Genomic DNA, 22,093 nt, shown 5'->3' with positions numbered 1-22,093 from the left:
GGCAGCCTCCATCACCATTGTTCCCCTGGCCAGGTTTCACATGAGGCTTATACAATGGCTACTGCTCACCCAATGGTATCCTTTTCAGCATCCTCTTTCAGCCATGATTCGAGTAACCCACAGGTGCATACAGGATTTAAATTGGTGGATGACACACAATCTCTCACAATGGTCTAGCCCCTTCTCCCCCCAGCAACCCACAGTGAACACGGACGCCTCCCTGATGGGGTGGGGGGTGCTATGTCAGGGACAGATGGTCCAAGGCACTTTGTCCGAACTGGAGGCCCATCTGCATATAAATGTTCTAGAGCTGAGGGCGGTGCTTCTGGCGTTGCAAGCATTCCATCCTCTGCTGCTGTCTGGGACAATTGCGATTCAGTCAGACAACATGGCGGTGGTCTGGTACATCAGCAAGCAAGGTGGAACCAAATCTTACCCCCTTTGTCGAGAGGCCATGAGAATATGGCAATGGGCGTTGGCTACCAACCGTTTTCTTCTAGCAATGCACATTCCCGGGAGTTCCAACGTGATAGCAGACAGACTCAGCAGGTGCATTCTTCAACCTTACGAGTGGCCCCTGAATCCCTTGATAGTGGCGGAGATCTTCCACCGCTGGGGCCGTCCTTGCTGCGACCTCTTTGCATCCCCAACCAACTACAAATGCAGCAACTACTTCACCCTGATTCCCCCTCCTGAACAGTCACCCAGGGATGCTCTAATCCACGACTGGCCCTCGGGTCTTCTTTACGCATTTCCAACCTTTCCCCTCATTCCCCAGTTTCTGAAGAAAGCCCGTCAGTTGAAGAGCAAGGTGATCCTCATAGTACCATATTGGCCTCGACAGATTTGGTTCCCCTTCCTTTGGCCTCACCTAGTAGATCGACCATGGATTCTCCATCTAACCCCGGAGTTGATCTCACACCCACAGAACCCAATTCATCCCAACTTGAACAGCCTGAAGCTCACGGCTTGGCTACTCCAATTCCCTTGATTGCCAGGCAGAATGATCTCTCTTTACCAGTATGTGATATTCTCATTGCTTCTCATAAGTCTTCCACTATAATTACTTATCTGAGCAAGTGGAAAAGATTTACCTGTTGGCTGAAAGATAAGCAAGTTAGACCCCTTTTCAGCACCAGTGTCGATAGTACTAGACTATCTGGCTGACCTGTTTCAATCGGGTCTATCGGCCTCTACCATTAGAGTTCATTTGGCTGCAATTTCTAATTTTCATGAGGGTGTCCAAGATTCCACTCTTATGTCTCATAAATTGTGCAAGACCTTCATAAAAGGTGTGAATCATCTGAAGTCACCTTTTAGAGAACCTATTCAACCATGGGATTTATCATTAGTTCTACAAGCTCTGACAATGTCACCTTTCGAACCAGACTCTTCCTGCGACCTCAAGTATTTGTCATGGAAAATGTTGTTTTTGGTCGCTATTACTTCTGCCAGACGTATTTCTGAACTGCAGGCTTTATGTATCAATAGTCCATACTTGATTTTTCATAGAGATAGAGTGTCTCTGAGAACTAATCTATCATTTCTGCCTAAACTGATCTCTGAAATGTCCATTAATCAAGCCATTGAATTGCCAGTTTTCTTTCTCAATCATTCAAACAGAGGAGAGTATTGCCTACATACCCTAGATATACACAGGCAAATCCATTTTTACTTAAACAGGACTAAACCCTTTCGTAAATCTGACCAGTTATTTTTGGCCTTTCTGGACCTAGATTAGGATCTGCTGTTGCTAAGGTCACATTAGCTAGACGGTTGAAGGACTGTGTGACCTTTATTTATACACAACGTACTATCTCGTTGCCTACTACAATGAAAGCTCATTCAACAAGGTTGGTGGCAATTTCTGCTGCCTTCCATGCTAGAGCTTCTTTACATAACATCTGTGCAGCTGCAACTTGGGCTACGCGTCATACCTTCATCAATAATTACAAATTGGATTTGGCCTCCAGGGGAAGAGCATCTTTTGGTTCTATGGTGCTCAGGAATGTCCTTCCATGAGAGCCTCCCAGGAATAGAGGTAGCTGGGCACTCTGTCCCATGCATAAGGAATGAACGAGGATTAACAATATCAGATAAAGAAGTTATGTCTTATCATAACATTCCATCTGTATTGTTGATCCTCGTTCAGTCATTACGACCCTCCCTCCTTCCCCCTCCTGTGGTTTCTAGTAGATCTCACCATCCGGTTCTCTTAGGTTATTTGACCAGAGGTAGCCTCTACCTTCTTTGACTTGCAAGCTCAGTCTGAGGTAACAGGGAGAAGGGGGATTGTGGGTAAGAGTTTAGGTCGAGAGTTTGAAGCTGACGCGAGCTTGGAAAATGGCCGGCTCGGTTCCGAACTTGGAACCGATACCCATGCGTAATGACCGAACGAGGATCAACAATACAGATGGAACGTTATGGTAAGACATAACTTCTTTTTATCTGTGCTGCTTGTGTGACATGTTTGTTTGTAGCATAGATATTCTGACATAGGTACTGTTCTACACTATGATGTGTCATGTCATCTACTACTGACAGCATTCCAAGATGAATGCTGCTGAGACCAATATTCTGAGGCATGTAGACTACACATTCTGGCACACACCTGCCATTGTGGAGGAGTAACTGCAGACAATAGACTGCTGGTTCTGTGTAAATAGTGCAGCACCTTGTTAGTGTGCTGGCTGGGGTTACCCCCTCATGCTTTTCTCAACTAAAAGGAATGGCCATATCCTGCTGGGGCCATACCTCTCAGCTGTACAGATACACCCAGGTTATCCAGAGGCAGGACTCATATATCTGGTCAGTTTACCTTCACATTGTGGTTTCCAAGCAGTTTTGTGGCTATTCATTCATGGGTTTGCAGTTGAAAGTAGTATGGGCGGATATTAAAGTTTCAGACTTCACACACTCCATGACATTCATGCTTCTGCACCCCCCCCCTCTGTTATTCTCTCCTCCACCTAACATTATGTAAGCAATATCTCAGAGGTATCCCTATAGCTGGGCCTTTATCCCAGTAGTATTTATGGCCTAATCCACAGCCCTTGCAGTAGGACATGGGGAGGCATGCTACTGGCATTTGTCAACATGGCCTTACATTTGTTTTCTGTTTACTGTTAGGTTATTTGGGTCCCCCTGACATTCCATACATTGGCACTATGGGTGAGGCATGGGCCTTTGCCAGACGACTGTAGGCCATTTGAGAGTGCTGCTGGCCATCTATTACTGCATTTCTACATGGGATTTTGTGTGTGTGTGTGGGGGGGGGGGGTTGCACACCTGCAGACTTTAAGATTTGAAATGACTGTACTGGTATTTCAGTTACTCTGTTGGCTTTCATTTCATATTGTATTGTGATGTATCATGCAGACAGGAGGCATATCAGTAGAGTACACATGTTAGATCTCAATAGCATATATTTCAGTTTCATACTTCTTACCCTTCAGAACTGAAATGCAACTGGCAGACCTGTTGTAGTATGTCTGTGTAGGTCTGGTGGGGGGCTGTTCACCATTGCTATCATTTGGGGGCCGTAGCCCAGCCTTTCTTCATGGTCATCTACACCTGTCCTGCTGGCTGAGGCTGGTGGTGGATATGTGACACTCACTGACATCCATGTGTGTGACCTATTGACACCCACAGTTCTTTGGACCATTACATGTACTACAGTGGGGGATGTCACCTTGTGTAGTGCTGCTTAGTATGTTGACACCAGTATTTGTTATGAATTTCCTGCTGTCCCATATAGATGTCTGCTGCTATCCCATTCAGCCACCCAATTCCCTTGCATGCTTGCATCCATATCATACATACAAGTATGAGAACATACTACTCCATTCAGTAATTGATATGAAGAGTGACGTACCTTGTTGCTAGGCCAGTATTGAGGACAGTGGTGGAGGGCTGACTATGTTGGATGCATATAGTACACTCCCTGTACATGGTAAGTCTCAGGTAGTGTCATGTTTGGCATCCCTTTTACTGTCTGTGTGAGTCGGAGAGAGGTATCAGTTCCTGGGTCCCTACAGTGTCACTGTGTGTGCTATGTGTTGCCTCTTTGCCAAGGCCTGAGCACACTGTGCACGCCTCCTTCTGCCTAGAGGGCAGGCTCAGGATTTTCCTCGTTCGAGTCCCTCTGTGTGTGTGCTGGCCTTGGCAATGGTGGGGGACTGTGTGGCCTTGCCCTGTGCTGTTCCTGCTGCAGCTGTTACCGCAGGATCATATTGTGTAGCATGGCACGTACTATGAACGTTTGTGTACATGTAGCTGGAGACTACTGCAGGACTCCACCGGATATGTCAAGTTAGTGGAACCGTGACTTGAGCATCCCAAACACACGCTCTACAATGATCCTGGTTTGTGCGTGTGTCTCATTATGGTGTTCTTGTTTGGGTGTGTGTGCATTTCTGATGGGTGTCATCAGCCACGGCTTCAGTGCATAGCCAGCATCCCCCACTAGATGGCCATATGGGATGTCCCCCCCCCCGGTAAACACCTAATACAGCTGTGAGTAATGCCAGATGTGGGAGTCATGACAGCTTCCGGGTGGTGCTTTGATGTGGATGTGCGTGCAGTCTATAGCACCAACTACTTCAGGGTCTTCTGCTATACGGTGGAAGAGACGCATAAGTGTGATCAGCACCTCACAGGCAATGGAGAAATATATGTGCTCATTGGCATGTTGTGTCATGGCATCCAGGAGCTGGTGGAGTACCCTGGATGCTGATGCCTGGGAGACCTCCATGATATCCCCAGTTGGTCTTTGGAAGGTACCTGTGGCTAGTATACTTAAGCCTAGACATACCTTGGTATCCACTGGGATGGGTTCCCTCTATTAGTTCTGTGTGTAAGGCGTGCAGCTCAATGATTTTCTGTAGAATGCCCCTGTCCACCCTATAGCTCTCTACTATCTCCAGCTCATGTAGGCCCTGGTAGGTTACCCTGGGTCTGTACACTCATCTCCTCCTCCTCACTGTGGGTCAGTTGTCAGCATTCTCCTCCTCACCATCCTCCGTCAAGCAGCAGCCTCTAACATATTTAGTTATTTTTGCCAGTTAAAAATCCCCCGTTTGTGTACACTGGTGGTGTAAAGTTTGTGGGAAAAGACAGTCTGTAGGGTGTTTGCATACTTTATATTAGTGTGCTGGGCTGCTGTATGTGTAATTGGCTGATTCATAGTTCATAGTTTCATAGTTTAGTACTAAGCTAACTGCCCTTACGAGCCATTTTAAGCTTAGCCAATTATCCCTTGTGAGACTCAAACCCTCCACCTTGTGTTTGTAAGGCAAACACCTTAGCCATTAAGCCACCCTCCCAACCCTTGATACATTCCACCTGCCAGCTATGCTAGTTCTCTCCCTGTTTAAGCCCTGAGATGCGCCGCGCATACCCGGTGCTCAAATGTATACAGTTTTGCTATTTCCTTTGTTTTTTTTTTTTTGATTTTTTTTGGCCCGCTGTGCACAATGCACACCAAGCAGAACTGGGCCTCCCTGGATGCGAACATGTTCCGCATTTCATGAAATAAGACATTACAGCCTCAGACACACCCCTTCCTTAGCTGTGCTTAGCTAAGGCCAAACATTGGCCACAGAGCTCCAGCGAGCTTACAGCAAGTATGACACACATCCCCTTATAAAGTCCTTCAGCTCTTATACTTGCACTGTTGTATTGCTGCACCTACATGGTTAGGTGCAAGCTGACACTTTGAGGAAATCTGTGATTCAGTATAAATCCCCTCATTTGCATACCCCAGTGTGTACATCCTTAGTTCTTGCACTTAGATGGACCCTTTTCCCTTGACAATCAGTGCTCCCTCATATTGTTTGCATTCTGCATGCCATTGACTATAATGGCAAAATGCAAACTTATCTTAAAATTGACTTTTCTTATTTTTTTTTTTTTTTTGATTTTTCAGTACTATCCCATTTGCGTGCCACTGCCCTGGGTTTAAACGGCCATGATCGGCCCAAAAACAAGCTTAATTTTATAAAAATATAAACATTTATTAATGCCAATGGCATTGTATTTGACCATTGACATGTGTGTTTGACTGTAATACATGCTTTCCATGAGCTGTCCTGCCTCCATTTGCTCAGATGCAGAAATGTATTCAGTTACTAACTGGATACATTTCTGCTCTGACACGGTTCCTGCACGGAGTCCACCCAGCTTCGTGGATCGCAAAATCACCTCATTTGCATGTTTTTTACCAGCAAATGAGGTGATTTCCATCCCACATGGCTTTCAGTGCAAGAACAATGTAGGACCGCTCGTGCACGTGAAAACGGCACTTTTCTGAATCGCTCAGTGGCCATTTTCCGTGCAGGAGTTCATACACTGTTCCTGCATGGAAAATAGCCATTCGTAAATCCGGGGGATTAAGTCCTAATGGACTAAATGGGGAAATAAATTAGAAGCATTTTATTGCTTAATGATTTACTTGTGTAGAGATATTCATTGGTAGTTTTTGTTTATATGTATGTATGTATATATATATATATATATATATATATATATATATATATATATTGTTTTTTACATGACAACTTCCTTGAAGGCATTTTTGTCTAGGCACTAGAAGTTGTCTGTTGATAAATTGAGCTTGCTGCCATGACATTCTTTTCTTATTTATTTGATCTTGTGCAGTTACGTGTGTGTGTGTGTGTGTGTGTGTGTTGATATGGGTTCCTATTACGTTGTCGAATTCCTGAAACTTCGAAGCTGAGAACATTAAACTCAGATGTTCGACATTCCAGGTATTCGAGCATAAAAAAAATATAAAAACCCTAACAGGTATCTAACTATTGCAAGCAGGGGGGGCAAGCCCCCCTGCACCCCCCCCCACTCTTTAAATATACCAACTCCGAGATCGCAATACAGTGCGGCAATGGAAGATTTCCCTTTACCGCACTGTAGTGCGATCACGGAGTTGGTATATTTAAAGAGCGGGGGGTGTGGGGGTGCAGGGCGGCTTGCCCCCCTGCTTGCAATAATTTATTTTATTTCTTTTTTTTTTTTTTTTACATTATCAAAGTTCTGCAACTTTGAACATAAGGTTTCGACCGTATGGTGTTTGAAGTTGCAGAACTTCGATAAAGTAATAGGAACCCTGTAGATATATATATATATATATATATATATATATATATATATATATACTCTACATACAGGTGGACAATTGATGCCTTGGAGATGCAGGTAGTGATGCATTCTGTTAACCATTAGGAGAATAAACTTTTCTTAAATGTAACATCCTACAAAAGGCTTCATGTTGCTGGAAAACATATGGGAATAACTTGGAGTATACTCAGGTTTAGTGATCTAGTAGTTGATTTCTATAGTTTCTCTTGCTTCTATAATCCAATATAAAATGTTATGATAATGATTTAATTGATTAAGGCTATATCATACAAGTTTCAACACAATCTCTTAAGGAAGGTGGTTGCTTAGAAAGTACCCAAAGTATTTATGCTGGCAGTCCTGGTTTGAGGTTGAGTTCTTTAGAAGGCATCCTTGAGCTCATGCTGTTGAAAATCATTAAATAAGTTATTTTTTAGGGAGTGGAGTTGAAGGATAATTTGTTCTGATGTAACTGGTGACAGGAAACAGTGAAACTGTTTCTCTATTGCAGGGCCTCTGTGGATATTCAACCTTCATATTAGACTGGAATACATAGTGATTTTGATAGCGTGTTGGTCTCCAGGAAGGTTGTTTAAAAAAACAAGATGAGAAAAGGTCCAAAATTGAAATGTTAAAGGATCCAAGGTTCAGACAAACCTATATCAAAAGTTGAAGACCCAGAACAATCCCGAAATTTGATTGATTCATTAACTTGGAAACCATCAACTCTTCACCAAAATACCAAGCTGATGAACCTTTTCAGGGAAAGGAAGTGATGGACTGATTTGACTATTTGCCTGGTTAGTATTAATAAAAATAGTAGCAAAGAGCCATCGCTTATCCTTGTTTAAGATCTGTAGCATAGTAGATAGCAGTCAAATTACTAAAACCCACAAAAAGCCATGTTGTCTATCTGTTAGGATAGTGGTAGTCGTTGTCATAATCAGGGATATGAGAATATGCTATCTTGTAAGAAGGAAGCCTTATGGCAAGAATTGGGAGGAAATCTTAGGAACAAATAAACACAAGCATACTTGAAGTGGGGGGAGCAATCCAATTACAAAGCAGTAGATTAAAGATGAGACAGCAGGGCATAGCAGTCATCGGGACAGCCCTTTTGTGGGCTCTTGGATGAACAGTTGACTTTTTGTCGGCCAGAACTTTTTTGAATATTTTCCAAAAACTTCTGGTAAGTTCTGGGGCCGATTTCTTTCAAAAGTATAGTAGGGTAGTAGAAGACGGATGGACTCTCAGTAGCAAGCAAGATTTGGAGGACATTAGGTATGATGATAAATGGAGGGGAAGTGGAATTACATGAAGAGATATGGCCCTTTAGTCATTCCATGAGAGATTGCTATAAAAGATTGGTCCATCTTAAGGAAGAGATAGCTTTCGTGGTGATAACTAACTCTAGATGAGGTAGCAGTTGTAATCTTTCTGCTGAGGTCTAGGTAAGCCTAGTGGGAGTTACCATCCAGAGGAAGATTATTATTATTATCATTTATGGCAAGTAATATTTCTCCCATTGATGACCACCTTGATAAATGGAGTTAATCCAAGGCATTTTTGTGAGTTGTAAGCCTTCAAAGTGGTGACAGAAAGTTTTTTTTTTCTTGGAATGTATCACGCCGGATCATTTTCATTAAAAACAGGGCTCCACTCAGTGGACTAAAAAAGGATGGCCTTTAGAGTGTATTGTGTATATCTCTTGATTAACTATACAAATTCCTGGCAGTGTAAAAAAAAAAATCAGAACATTATTTCAAATAGTTGGTCTTCTTTCTAATTGGTTGAAAGCATTATTCTCTGGAACAGACTACATTTTCCTGGATCTGATCTGAAATGGAGCTTTTGTAAGAATCCATGTGAGCTAAATTAAGTGTTCTAACAGCTACTGTAATATATGTGTATATATTTTTTTACCCTTATGTATTTAGTAACCTAGGATTCTTATCAAAAAGCCAAAGGATACCAGAAAGACAGCATTCCTGCTTTCCTTAGATTTAGATAAGGAGACAGTAACAGGACATGCATTATGCATTTTGTATAAATCCTGTAAGCCTTATTATGAACTGGAGCCTTTGAATCAAGACATTAAATATTTGCTTTTAAAATTTTTTGAGTGTTGAGTAAAAGTGGCGTTTATAAGTCTCATCTTCTTTCTATATGTCTTATCAGAAGAAGAAAGATTTCCTATAAGCCAACTGAAGACTTTTGTCTTCTGGAGGAAGTCATGTATGATTGTTTAGCAAAGTCCTGATTGGAAGCAGAATATAGCTGCATCACATAAAACTCCACCTTTTCACTGGAACCTTCACAGTTATCTGCAGATGTTCACACTTGGATCCTGGTCTAGACTGATGTCAGCCTGACAAAGGTACCAGCATAAGTTCATGTTGTATCATCACAGTTTCTTGCACTACAATTAGATGCTCCCTTACATAGCTCATGTAGTCAGAGGATGGGTACATTGTCAGGAATTGAATTAGATGTAATCTTGCTGGGCCTTAGCTTGGTTAAATGCTACTTAAGAGCTAGGCTTGTCACCCTCTGAGAGCCCTGGATCTGGTATACTGGTGTAGGTTCCAGTTAAGGTGACACTAAGGTCTTATTTTTAAATACCACTAAGGTCAGATCTTGTATGGTCATAGAGGATACAAGTGTAAGTACGAACTAAGTTGTTGCTGAGATCTTATCTTTAAACATCACTGAAGTCAGAGAGAATTTCATTACTTTTGGGAATTATTTAATCTCCCTGATTTTGGGAAATATGCATTTCATCAGAAGTGGAGTCAGAATTAGGATTTACTTTTTTGTTGCCTTCTTTAATAATTCATCTTTGTCAGTTGTAACCAGCTTATAATTTTTTACTCTTTGGCAACCATCTTACAAATGCAGTTGAAATTAAAAAAAGGATTGTGGTAATCAAAAAGACAACAGTATCATTTTAATAAAGTTTTGATTGCAGATCTTCAAAGAAAATTATGCTGAGAAGCATGCGCCACTGTACAGGCAGAATTACTCTGGCACAGACTTTGGGAGCACTAGCTACAGATCAGCAGCATTTCTGTAGATCTCTGGCATGAGACCACCATCTGTCTTCGTAGAGATAAGTGCACAGTTGATAAGGACTGTAGCAGTCTAGTTTGGGGTGGGGGCACTTAAGACAAGTAAATGAAACATATTTATTTATGTATAAAGTTGCAGTTCCTGTAGATCTTCCCTTACAGATCAAAGATATCCAGATCCCCTACTGCTTGACCTTGATTGCTTGAAAATAATGTGAGATGATGTCTAATGTCAGTGAATTTGAGACATTTTGTTAGATTAATGGCTTAAGCTTTTGCCATACTATAACGGTGTAATACAGCTGTTCTTTTGAGTAAATGCTCCTGTAACTGTTGTGTGTGTGAGTACCTTTCATAACTTTACTGTTTTCAGGTAGGAAGTGGACTGTTGTTGCACGTGTGACCCTAGCTGGATGGCCTGTAAATATCTTAACAGACAGCTTATCAATAAATTGGAAAAGTCCAGAAAATATTGCATGTTAAAAGTGCAGATTTCAAGGGTTTGCTCTTTTGGTGAGCTCTCACATTATTGTGTTCCCCTTAAGTTTTAATGCATTCAGTTAATTTAATTGGATTTTCTGCACTGTTTACTTAATGATCTGTTTATATTCAACCAACAGGAGACCCAATTGGCTGATACATTGTCCTCAGTGGAGACCTGGCGCAGTCGTCACAATAAGGTGCTTAAGGAGAAGAGTCAGCTTGAAATAGAGATAACTGTCATGAACAAGTAAGAATAAAAACAAGCTATAGAAGACTTATATATTCTCTTCAATCTTGCTATACTTGTAATTGGAGCTGAAAAAAGAAAAGTGTAACCAAGTTATAGATAGAATATCAATGTCCTTTTAATAGTACATGATTATCAATATTGACTTTGCATTACATTTGTGTGACAGTAAAAGGAGACTGTAAGCCTATTCTTATATAGCCTTTTCTTTAAGTGCATTTGGTATTCTACCTTACCCCTTCCACTTTCTTTAACTGTCCCAGACTGTAATAAATGCCCATTTGCGTACCTTCTCTATCAGCTGCTGTGGTAGTCCACTCCGGGGTTGCATCCATGTCTGTGACAAGTACTTTGCGATTCATGGAATAGTTAGTTCATACAATATGCTGCCCATGCCCTGTCCTTCTCCATCTGTCCTGACTGTGCAACTCAGCCTTTTTGCAATTCATTGACATGATCTTGTGCACCAGTATCATGACCTCTTTTTCTGTTCTGGTCTTATATGAGAAGAGTTACAGCATCTTTAGTTTCTGGTAGCATTCATTCTCATCCATCTCACAGATCTTTCTGGTGGCTTGCTCTAGATTCTTTCTGGCAGCCTAGTGTCCTTTTCATTCTACAGTGCCCAGAACTAGACACGGTACTTAAAATGTGGTCTTACCCTGGCCCTATAGTGTAGAAGTGTTACTGTTTAGCTCCTGGAGTCCTGATGATATACCCTAGCATTCTGTTTGCTTCTGCCACTGTACTCTCAGGCTGCTATTTATGCTTCAGTCCAGGTTTTTCCAGCACCTCTGATCCTTTTACTATTCTTTTGTTGTCATTTTCATTCTTCTAGCTGATACTTTTCATCAGGGTTGTTGTAGTCTAAGCTACCTTTCTTTGTCATTAACAAAGATGCCAATCATGTTCTTCTTTCTCTCAGATATATCTGGGATAAGCAGACTGAAGAACACTGGACTTAGGACAGACCCTGTATTGCTTCACTTTTCTAATTTCTGATATTGTCCCTGTCACCACAACCTTCTGTTTCCTAGCATTGATGTGGCAGTCCATTTCTTCACTCTCGACCCTACCAGTTTCCTGTCATTCTTCTGTTTGGAACTGAGCCAAGGCCTTGTCAAACACAAGGTAGACTGTGTTCACTTGTGCTCCTATGTCAGGTTTAACTGTTACCTAGCCATAACACTGAAGTGGGTTTGACTGGTAGCACCTTCCTCCCCAAACCCATGCTTGTTGCAGTTTTCGAGATGGTTGTCTTTTAGGACCACTGCTTTTTTTTTGTCAGGATTCATTGTGACTTTCCGTGCCACTAATGTCAAGGTAGCGTACTTGTATATCCTTTTCTTTGTAAGTGTATAATATCCCCCCCCCCCTTTCAGTTTTTGCAGATTTGGGTGTTCCTAACATAACTGTCATGTGCAAATCAATTACATCATGCAAACATTAGCCTTGATTGAAAGATCAGCTGCTTGAAATAATGGATTTTCACACGTCTGGGTGGGGTAGTTGCTTATGAATGTTCATAAAATGCTATTTCTAGTCTGCTGATGACCAACATCAAAATTTCATACTTTTTATTGTTCAGAAAATGCATATAATGCAAAACCTGCTGTTCTATTAACTTTTGAAGTTCTTTAGAGTAACACTTATTTAAAAATTGTGCATGATTTTTTGGCCTTTCTCACTACATCATTTTTGGCTTTGTCATTTATTATAGGGTAAAGTAGTTGAGAGGAACAATGGTAGTACTTCCTACACACCACAAACATTCTCAGCAGAAGTGCTGAGGTGGGGCATAGGTAGTAAGAAAAGACTTCAGAACATATTCATCAACTGTCCTGTATTTTGTTTTGTAGAATACCCTTAATTTTGCTTTATATTTTGCTCTGCCCCTTATAATATTTTTGATAGATTACCTAGAGTTAGAGTCAAGCAGTAATACCAAACATTAGGAGTTTCATACTTATTGTTCAGAGAATGCATATTGATTCATAGGAGATTACTAGGCTAATGGCTTGCAGGCCCTTATGAGCCTAGCCAATATAACACAATTTTACCCACTATATGGCCCCTAGGGGTAAGAGGATGGCATGGATTTGTGCCTGTGTGTTGAGTATCTTACAGATTGTCCCTGTCCATAAGGGACATAGGCACTACCCCAGGTGTGAATTTGCGATTCCCCATCCATTGACCCAAACTGCATCTGAAGGGAGTCAGGGAAGGGCTCTGCTGAATGTCAGTAGGAAGCCTGTTCCAAAAAAGGGGCAATCTCTGAGATGCATATCTGTCTCTCCAGCATGTTTTGTTTGAATCACTAACTTAAGTTTAGATCCCTAGATCAGGTGACCCTTGTGCTGTTTGACTTGTGGATGTGTAGAAGCTCCATCAGGGCTGAGTTTGTGAGTGACCTGTAGGTGAGGCATAAGTCATCCCTTAATAGTCATTAGGAGACAGAGTAAAGGGATTGGGGCTTTTAGTTTGTCTGCATAGTTCATGTAGCTTACACTTTGTGTTTTCTTTGTGAGGAACCTCTGAGGTCACTGCAGCTGCTGTAAGTGCCTAGTCAAGTACATGCCAAATGGCACACTGTACTCAGTTTATTGATCTAATGAGGGCTAAGTACAGTATGACTATAATTTCCTTGGATCTGGATGCCATACATTTTACTTATAAGTTGTGCCACATAAAACAACTTCCTCCCCACTGTGGACACATGGTGGTCAAAGTTCAGGACACTGTTTGTCTGTGTACCTAGATCTCCCACCTCTGAGTCTACTCTTAGAGGTGTTCTATTGATGATGTAATTTGCAGGGGTATTTGACTTTCCAATGAGTATGGTAATGCATTTTTTCACATTTAGTTTTAGAGCATGTTTCTGGCACCAGTCTTGTTTCTGATCTAGAGCCTCATGAAGGATATCTACATCACTGGGGGATTCACTGATTGCCCCCCAGCTTGCAGTCGTCAGCATACTTTGTCATCCAGAGGCCTTTGACATTAGCCTTGATTTCAGAGAAGAGTATCCTGAACAACAGTGGTCCCAGCACTGAGCCCTGTGGCATAACACTAGTAATTGGCCTCTTGCAGGATCTGGTTTTCATTTAATGCAAACCCTGCTTCATTGTTAAAATGAATTATAGTGATATTTAAAAACTGCTCTTTATCTGTTTGCTTTGTCCAGAATTTTTAAGGAAAGAAGTTGCACAACATGCTTTGGAATGCATGCATTCAGAAATGGCTTGCTTTATGAATATTTATTACCTGCTTTCTGTTTTGATATCACACAGATAATGAATATTCATTAAAATGCATGGCATGGCTATGGAGCTTGTATAAAATAAATTGTCAGCCTTATTTTGATAGGGATTTGCTGCTGTGCCTATGGAACAATTGCATTTTGCACTATTTCCAAACGTTATTGCCTTCGCTTCCTACGTGGGTACCACACATGCTGTCTTCTAGTCCTGTGACACTTCTGCACTGGAATTTGATTTGTTAAAAGATGAATGTTAGGGTATCTATTAGTAAACAGGACAGATTTCGGAGGACTCTGGTAGTGTATCTTGATTTTAATGCTTTTTCTCCCTAAAGTAGCAATTTCTCTCTCCACCCTCCTCCCTCTAGTCCTTTTGACTGTTCTCCCCATTCTTTCATACCTACTTTTCAATTTAGCATGCTCCCCTTGCTTTTCTTTGTAAAGACTGAAGCAAAGTATTCATTAAGTACCTCTGCTTTTTTCCAGTCTTATGTTTTCTCCCTTCTATGTTTGCTTAGCTTGGCCATTTCTATCCCTCCCTTCCTTCTGCAATTTACTTTAAAAATTGTGCTTCCTTTCTTGTTTCCTTTGCTAACTCCCTTTTATCCTTCATGTTTGTTGCTGTCACTATTTTTGTTGCCTTCTAGCCTCCTTGTTACTATACCTCTTCCACTTTCTGACACTCCCTCTCTCCTTTTCCACCTGTTGTAGGACCTGTGTTTACAGTAATTGCTAGCCTCATATTCCTGTGTAGCTACATTGGCTACCTTCTCTTGTGACCATTTTCCTTGTTCCTCACACCCTTGTCCTTAGCCCTGGGTATCCTACCCTTGACCCTTTCCCCTAGCGTGCTCCCTCCATTAGCTTGCTCACAGTTTCCTGACTCATCCTTTACCCTTGTCCCCAGCACAGCATTGCCCCCCTTTCTAAAACCTCATATTATCTTTGTTTTTTACTTTTACCCAGTACACTTTAAACCTTGTACTGGCATTATCTGTTTTGCTAATTGTGCCACAACCTGTACATCCACAGCATCCTATGCATCAGACTAACCTGGCCATCTGCTGCAGTGATTTGTCAGTTGACTGAACCTTCTTGGCCCTGGACCTCAGTCAGCTCTTGCTGTCTTTCGGCCCTGGAGCTTGGGATTTCCCAATCTGATCCTGGTAGATTAATTTTGCTGGGAATATTACCCTCTTCCTCCTGCCCCACTATTTTATTCATCTTTGCACGCACTCATCCTCCTTTGTTCATATATCTATGTGACAATACACTTTATCAACCCACCAGCTCTCTCATTCTTTTACTTTAAGTGCCAGGATATTTTGTCTAGGAATTGAGCCTGGCCGATATTTTGTTCTCCTCTTGATTTGGTATTCCTTCTCCTCTTTGAAATCACACTTTACGTAGATTGCTACTTAACCAACATTTGTCCATTCTCTTGTCATTTCTTAATATACTGTATGCTCAGACACTTCCATATTCCATCACCTCTTGTCATTGGCTCATGTTTCCATGATACCAGCAATGCTTTGAATACCATCCTGCATGACTGTTTGCAGTTCCTCCATTGTCTTATGCAAACTTCTTACATTACAAATTGATGCTACCCTTCCATTCTCTGAGTCACCCTTGTGTGTTGCTTTTCATATCCTGTATCTGTTTTTACCTTCTGTGTACTACTTCAAAGACCATGCGCCCCTTCTGCTTCATTTACTCTCTCTCTTTCCATTGTAGCTTAAAGGTGCAGTCATTGAAACATGTTTCCAATCCTGCGTTAAGCACCTTTGTTCATTCTAGGCTAAGATGGAGTTTGTTACTGGCAGGGAACTGGTCTGTTTGCCAGATTTCTCCTCTATACCTCTTAACATGTTAGCACAAGAATTCTGGAGAAATCCAGAAATCAAAGGGGGGGAGGTTAAAGGCCCCAAATCGGGGACATTTTAAATATTGTTCTTATAAATAACAAGTTTTGCATTAGCATGTATTTTCTGAAGGATATGAACTGAAACTCCAATATCTTTCATTATTTAGTGACCAGTCCTCAATGATTTAACAAGACCACACATTTTATGGAGAACAGACAAAAGTTTTAGGCAAACATCTGGACATTTCTACAAAATACTGGACAGTTGACAGGTATGCTCTCCTCATCCCCACAAAGATCTAAGTCTTTCGGTCTTGTCAATTGCCATAACCAGTCATTTTAATACTTTGCTTTCTTCTACATGCCAGCTGCTTCTGCAGGTAACACTCCTGAGAAAACTACCCCACTTCCCTCTCCTGACATTTCTCCACCAACTTTCTGGCCCTATTTACTGCTACAGTGTCTGTTAACACATAAAAATTCTTCATACATTGTATATGGGTACAGCCCCCTTAATCTTGCAGTGTGATTGAATAGTTGACACTTCTTAACAGGAATACAGTATAGAAATCTAGTGTCAGATACCCCATTTTGTGTCTTTGGTTGAGGTTCATCTTTACACCAAACAGAATTCAGCAAAACCTTGGAATCCCCCATATTTGGGGACATTTGTGCTCCAGTTGTGATTCATGTCATGACAATAATTCTCCTGTTGAATAAACACACCAGTTCTTTTTTGGTGCTCACACAGTTTGGGTTAACATTGCTATCATCATTAAAACCCTGTGCTTGTATGACTAAACATCAGTACAGTAAGCGACTATGTAGTTGCCAGATTTTCTGACAAGACCTTCACCATCATTGTTTTTATTGTCTTTGGGAGCAGCATAATGCATATAATTGTCACAGTGTCAGTGGATCACACATGCCTTTCACAGGTATCATTTGGAGTAGCTTTTGTTTTGCTTTAAGAAAAATATGGCAAGCATTGAGTTCCTTATGAGGTGGCTGGCAAGAGGGTTCTCCATGCAGATTACTCACATGTCAAAACATTTTCATAAAAATAAGCTCCTAGAGAGCAGATCAGGGACAAGCACTCTAAATGATCAGTAGAGTTCATCTGGTACCTAAAAATGCTGAGTTTATCTTTTGTTAATGAAGACTCGGTTGTACTTCCATCTTTCTGCTTGGCATTGGACAAGAGGACTGGATGAGCATGCATTTGGCTTCCACTGTGGTGGTGTGTCCCCAGTTTCTTGCAACACTCAGTCCTAGTTATCCTTTTAGAACATGTGGTTGCCCATTTTTTTCCAGGGAGCAGTCTATTGAGTCAGCTCGTCATGGGTTATCAATACTGAGGATTAAGGGCTCTACTTCTAATCCAGTCCCTCCAGGCCCACTTGGTTTGGCAGTTCCCAGATGAGAGAGATCCATTAAGATTGTCTTTTCATAGAACTTATTTCTTAGTGCAGACATCAAACAGATGTTTGACATCTTGAGGAGCTTTAGTCACAGGTGCAAGATCATACTCTTAGGAAATGCAGCTGGAAACTACACCCATTTTAGATCTCTCTTTAGTGAATACCACCTTTGTCTGGGACCCAGTATGCATAATGCTCACCTTCATGGAGTGCTGTGTTTGTATTACCCCTGTTCAGTAGTAGGAGTATCAGACTAGTTCAGGCTATTATTTATGTATTTATTTATTTTTTTGAGAAGAGGCCAGTGTCTCTGAGACAGTCAAGGATAAAGACCACCGTGCAGCCCCCCCACCCCCCCCCCACCCCAAGTGAGTATTACTTTGTGAGACCTGACGGGTCATGACAAGCAACATAAGCTGGTCTTGTAATCGTGTTGATTCTTTGTGAAGTGCTTTGTACATACATACATACATACAAATATTTCACACATGGGCCCTTCTAGCCTGCCAGTATATCAGAACACTTGTTCCCATAAAAGTGTCCAGACTGCTCTTAAAAATATCTAAACTAGTACTTGCTTTAATGTAATTTGGTAGTCTGTGGAATTTCTGTAAAAGCGCTCTGAGGATTAATAGGGTTAATTCTCCTTAGATAGTTTGTGTGCTATATAGTCTGATGATTTGTTCTCTCTCTCTGCTTCTTTCATCTTCCAAAAGCAGATGTGTCTATAGCAACTGACTAAACATCCTAGTTGTAACTCCTTCATGATCTTTTTTTTTTGTCACTGTAGACTCCAGAAACTACAGCAATTTGATGTACTGCTGTCTGACAAGGAGTCTAAATCTTTGTACAGCTGCATTGAGGTCATGTGTCTGCTGTGTTTTTTTTTCATATGCCCCTTGGTTATTCATCTCACCTCTTCAAATTCCATTCCCATGTGATTTGGATGGTTTTGAATAAGCTGGAAGATGTGGTTGAGATTCTGTCTACAGCTTCTGTAGTGGCTGATGTGTGTTGTGTTGTACGTGATTGTGCAGGTCTTTTTCTAGGGCTGCATGCTTTTGTGTTTATGTTTGTGCAGGAGAGAGCAGGCTCTGGCCTTTGACCCCCTGCCTTCCATCTCCATGTTTTCTGATTCTAGATGTAATCAATATCAAAACAAGATGCAGCTTCCTCACTGTTCAGGAAGGCTTCTGAAGCATTGCACAGCTTTGCTTCCCCATGGTGCCAGCTCAATCACCTGAGATGACAAGTTTTTGTACTGCTTTATACTGCTTACAGTCTGGAAGTACCCATTGGGGGAGCTGTCTTAGTTTGCCCCAGTATGGAAAATCATTACCAAGAACCCATAAGTTTCAACAGTCACACTGTGACAGTTTTTGTAGCTCACAGATCCTTCCCCGAAAGATCTACCCTGGCAGAGCAGTCCATCTCAGCAGAACTGCTGGAAACGGCTCAGAATCTCGGGGTCTGTAGAACAGTCCTGGTTTCAGAAGAGGGTAGAGGTAGATCTTACAGACTTCCACCTGCATATCTGCTATATTAAGATTTGAATGAGCCTCTGTAAAGTGAAATCATCAGGGGTACAAGACCAGTCTATATGGTGTCAGTGAACTTGAGGGCATTCCTTTTGAAATATCTAAGGTTCCTCTAGTTGTAGGTGGGTATCACTCCTAATACAAAGTGCTGCTATTTGAGATTTCTTTAACACCCGGCATCATTACCAGTGTGTAATGGTCATTGAGACAGGCTGAAGGTTTGCAGAAGAAAAATAATTGAATTCTATTCCCTTACCTGGTGACTGCAGACATGGACAATTTGGAAGCCTTCATGCAGTGTGTGCTTTCATAATTACAGGTTCTCGTGGTCACCATAAAATCTGACAGTGGCTCAGTTTTTGTGAACTAAGTTCAGTCTGTGGCTTGTTTGCCTGCTGGAGCTGCAATGGAGTAGAAATTAGTAGAATTTGCCAGCCTGCCTATCCTCAGGGAGAAGTGAAGGGATAACTTCAGTGGGAGCAGGGTGTTCTTGAGGGGGATCATATCACTTGTGGAAGCATTGTACCCCTTTGCACGTTCAGACTTGGGTCTGTTACTGGGCATTAACAGTGGGAACAGAGTTGCAAAAAAATCTAACCTCCTCTGTTGGCTACCTAAATGATGACTCTTCTTGGTCGGCACTTAACCTGTGATATTGGGAACACATGGGTTAACTGACAGAGAAGGGAGTGAGTCTGATGGTCAGTGGGCAGCAGGAGCAAAACTCTTAAAATAAAAAAATCTTATGTTGGGATTTACTTGTCTACCAGCTCTTATTACTGAAGTCAGCATGTACTTTGTCAGCTAGGCTCATAAAACATTCTCAGGCTACTCAACCCCCTCCCCTATATCCATAATCGTCTGCACCATGGGATCCATATGCAGATCTCTTAACTCTTGGTTAGAAGTCATTCACTGAAATAAAAAATGACTCTATGCTACTCCGTTATTGCTAGATGTACAAATGTATAATTCTTTATTCCTTTTTTCACTCTGTTAATGGAACAGTCTGTTTCTTTTTTTTTTTTTTATTTTATTACTCTGAGTTCCTATCAGATCTAGCAGTTGTTTAGACAGTATTCCCTCCCCAAGTTTTACTGGCACAGTTTTAAAAACTTTTTTTCCTTGTATAGATATTTCAACTTCCGCTTTGTTATACTTAGATATTTCAGATTTTCACTCTGCTGCTGAATTTTGTTTCGAGTGAATAAGTGGTTATCTATTTTATTCCTGCTGTATGCTGCTTCTGTATTTTGCTGAGAAAGTTTAATTTTCGACTCCACTGTGTTTTTCATAGGATCACAGGAAATACAAGACAAGTAAGACATGAAACCATTTTCACTTTACTCATGATCACCCGCTTGCTGTGTTGCCCTCTTCCAGAAGGGCAAAGCAAGTTCTGCCCAGGGATGAACTTGCAGATGCCCATCTAGATGAAAAGGTTTGTCTTGGGAGATGTGAAGGTATTAATTACTCTGCTTAATGAATTAGGTCTGACAATTCCAGAGATGGGGTAAACATCAGGCAATAAATCTATCCTTCCAGTGTGTTGTATTTATATGTTGGATATTCAGTTTTTTGGTTCTGGTTTTTGTGGAGCTGTTTGTCTTGCAGAGATGCAAGAGATCAAGGAGGGTTGCATCCTTAGTGGTATGGAATGCAAGCCATAGATTTCTACATATGACTATGTAATGAGTGATAAGGCTTTGAATCTGTTTTGTTAGCTAAAGGTTTTTAGACCACTTTTCTTTTAGTTAGAAACAGTTTGGGCCATTCTAGCATTTTGTGATGTGCCTGGGATGAGGTTACTTAGTTGGAATGATCTGTTCTGTGACTGTATGTCACCCCTGGGATTCCGGGTACTGGCTAAGGCTCTTGCTACCCCTATAGTGCCTTTCTGGAAAGGGTTCCAAAGAACAAATTTCTACCATAACAGCTATAAACAAATGCAACCCGAGGGTCATGCTGCTCAACACTAGAAGTCTAAATCTCAAGATGCACTCGCTCGAAGTGCTCCTCAAAATGAGAACATTAACATTTGTGCTGTAACAGAGACCTGGTTTAAAGCGGCAGAAAGCACTTCCAGGCTATAACTCATTCCACACCTTTCGACCCTGGAACATGACCGGAAACTCCAAAGGTGGTGGTGTTCCATATTCATAAAGGATCTGCACACCTCCGGACTAGTAGCCCAGCATAATGCATCTGAGATACTTCAGATACACCTAACACTGGGCAAGACTATAATTCAGGTCATAGCCTGCTATAGGACCTCAACCACGTCCTTAGACTCTCACTCCACATTCCTAAGTACCCTGGAATCAATCAAGGTCCAGCCTAATACTCTCATACTAAGAGACTTCAACTACCCCTCCATCAACTGGGAAAACTACTCATGTACCAAAGCAGTGGCCCAAGGCTTCCTGGAATTCATCGATTCCAATGCTCTGGACCAGCTCATTCTGATGCTCCCAGAGGAAGCAACATCCTTGACCTGGTTATCACCAACATGGGCGATAGTTGCTCTACACCAAGTCATTTCCTCCCTGGTTAGATCCAACCAAAAACTAATCACCATGCAAATTCACATCTCACCCACACCCCCCGCAAAGGTAACCACCTTGAAAAAATTCTCCAAAGCTGACTTTGGGCTCCTAAAAACTTAGGTGGCTAACTTCACGGCACCCATGCCAATGGAAAATAGCTGCATGACTGATGAATCATACACCAGTGCACTGTACGAACATGTACATAAGTGCACAGAACTAGCCATACCCAATAGAACCAAGACGCTCTCCTCCAAAAAAAAAGGAAAGCCAATCTGGTGGTCCCCAGCCATCAATAAACTCTACAACAGAAGGCAGAAACTGTTGCAGAAAAAAGTGAAGTCCCAAGACTGAAAAAACTCCTTTATTAGCCTCAACAAAAAGTTGAGTTCCCTTATCAAATCCTCTAAAGCCAGCTATGAAGGCAGAATTGTGGCGGACACTAAAAAGCGCCACAAAGCCTTCTATAGCTATATCAAGAAGCTCCATGGCAATACCCAGATTTGCTCTGAGATATTGCATGATGATACCTC

At 41.6% G+C, this 22,093-nt stretch overlaps 1 protein-coding gene across 1 annotated transcript in view; it reads left to right on the top strand.

Moving 5' to 3' along the window:
* Window positions 1–22,093, top strand: part of ODF2 (outer dense fiber of sperm tails 2) — a 1,208,318-nt gene that overhangs the window by 490,524 nt on the left and 695,701 nt on the right. Inside the window, exon 7 of the mRNA XM_044058138.1 lies at window positions 10,820–10,929. Coding sequence (XP_043914073.1) covers window positions 10,820–10,929 — 110 coding nt within the window. The remainder of the gene's footprint in view (window positions 1–10,819; window positions 10,930–22,093) is intronic.

The sequence above is a fragment of the Protopterus annectens genome, chromosome 16.part0, assembly GCF_019279795.1.
Source record: "Protopterus annectens isolate FY-2018-M chromosome 16.part0, PAN1.0, whole genome shotgun sequence".
NCBI lineage: Eukaryota > Metazoa > Chordata > Ceratodontiformes > Protopteridae > Protopterus > Protopterus annectens.
This window is presented reverse-complemented; position numbering and strand designations above follow the sequence as displayed.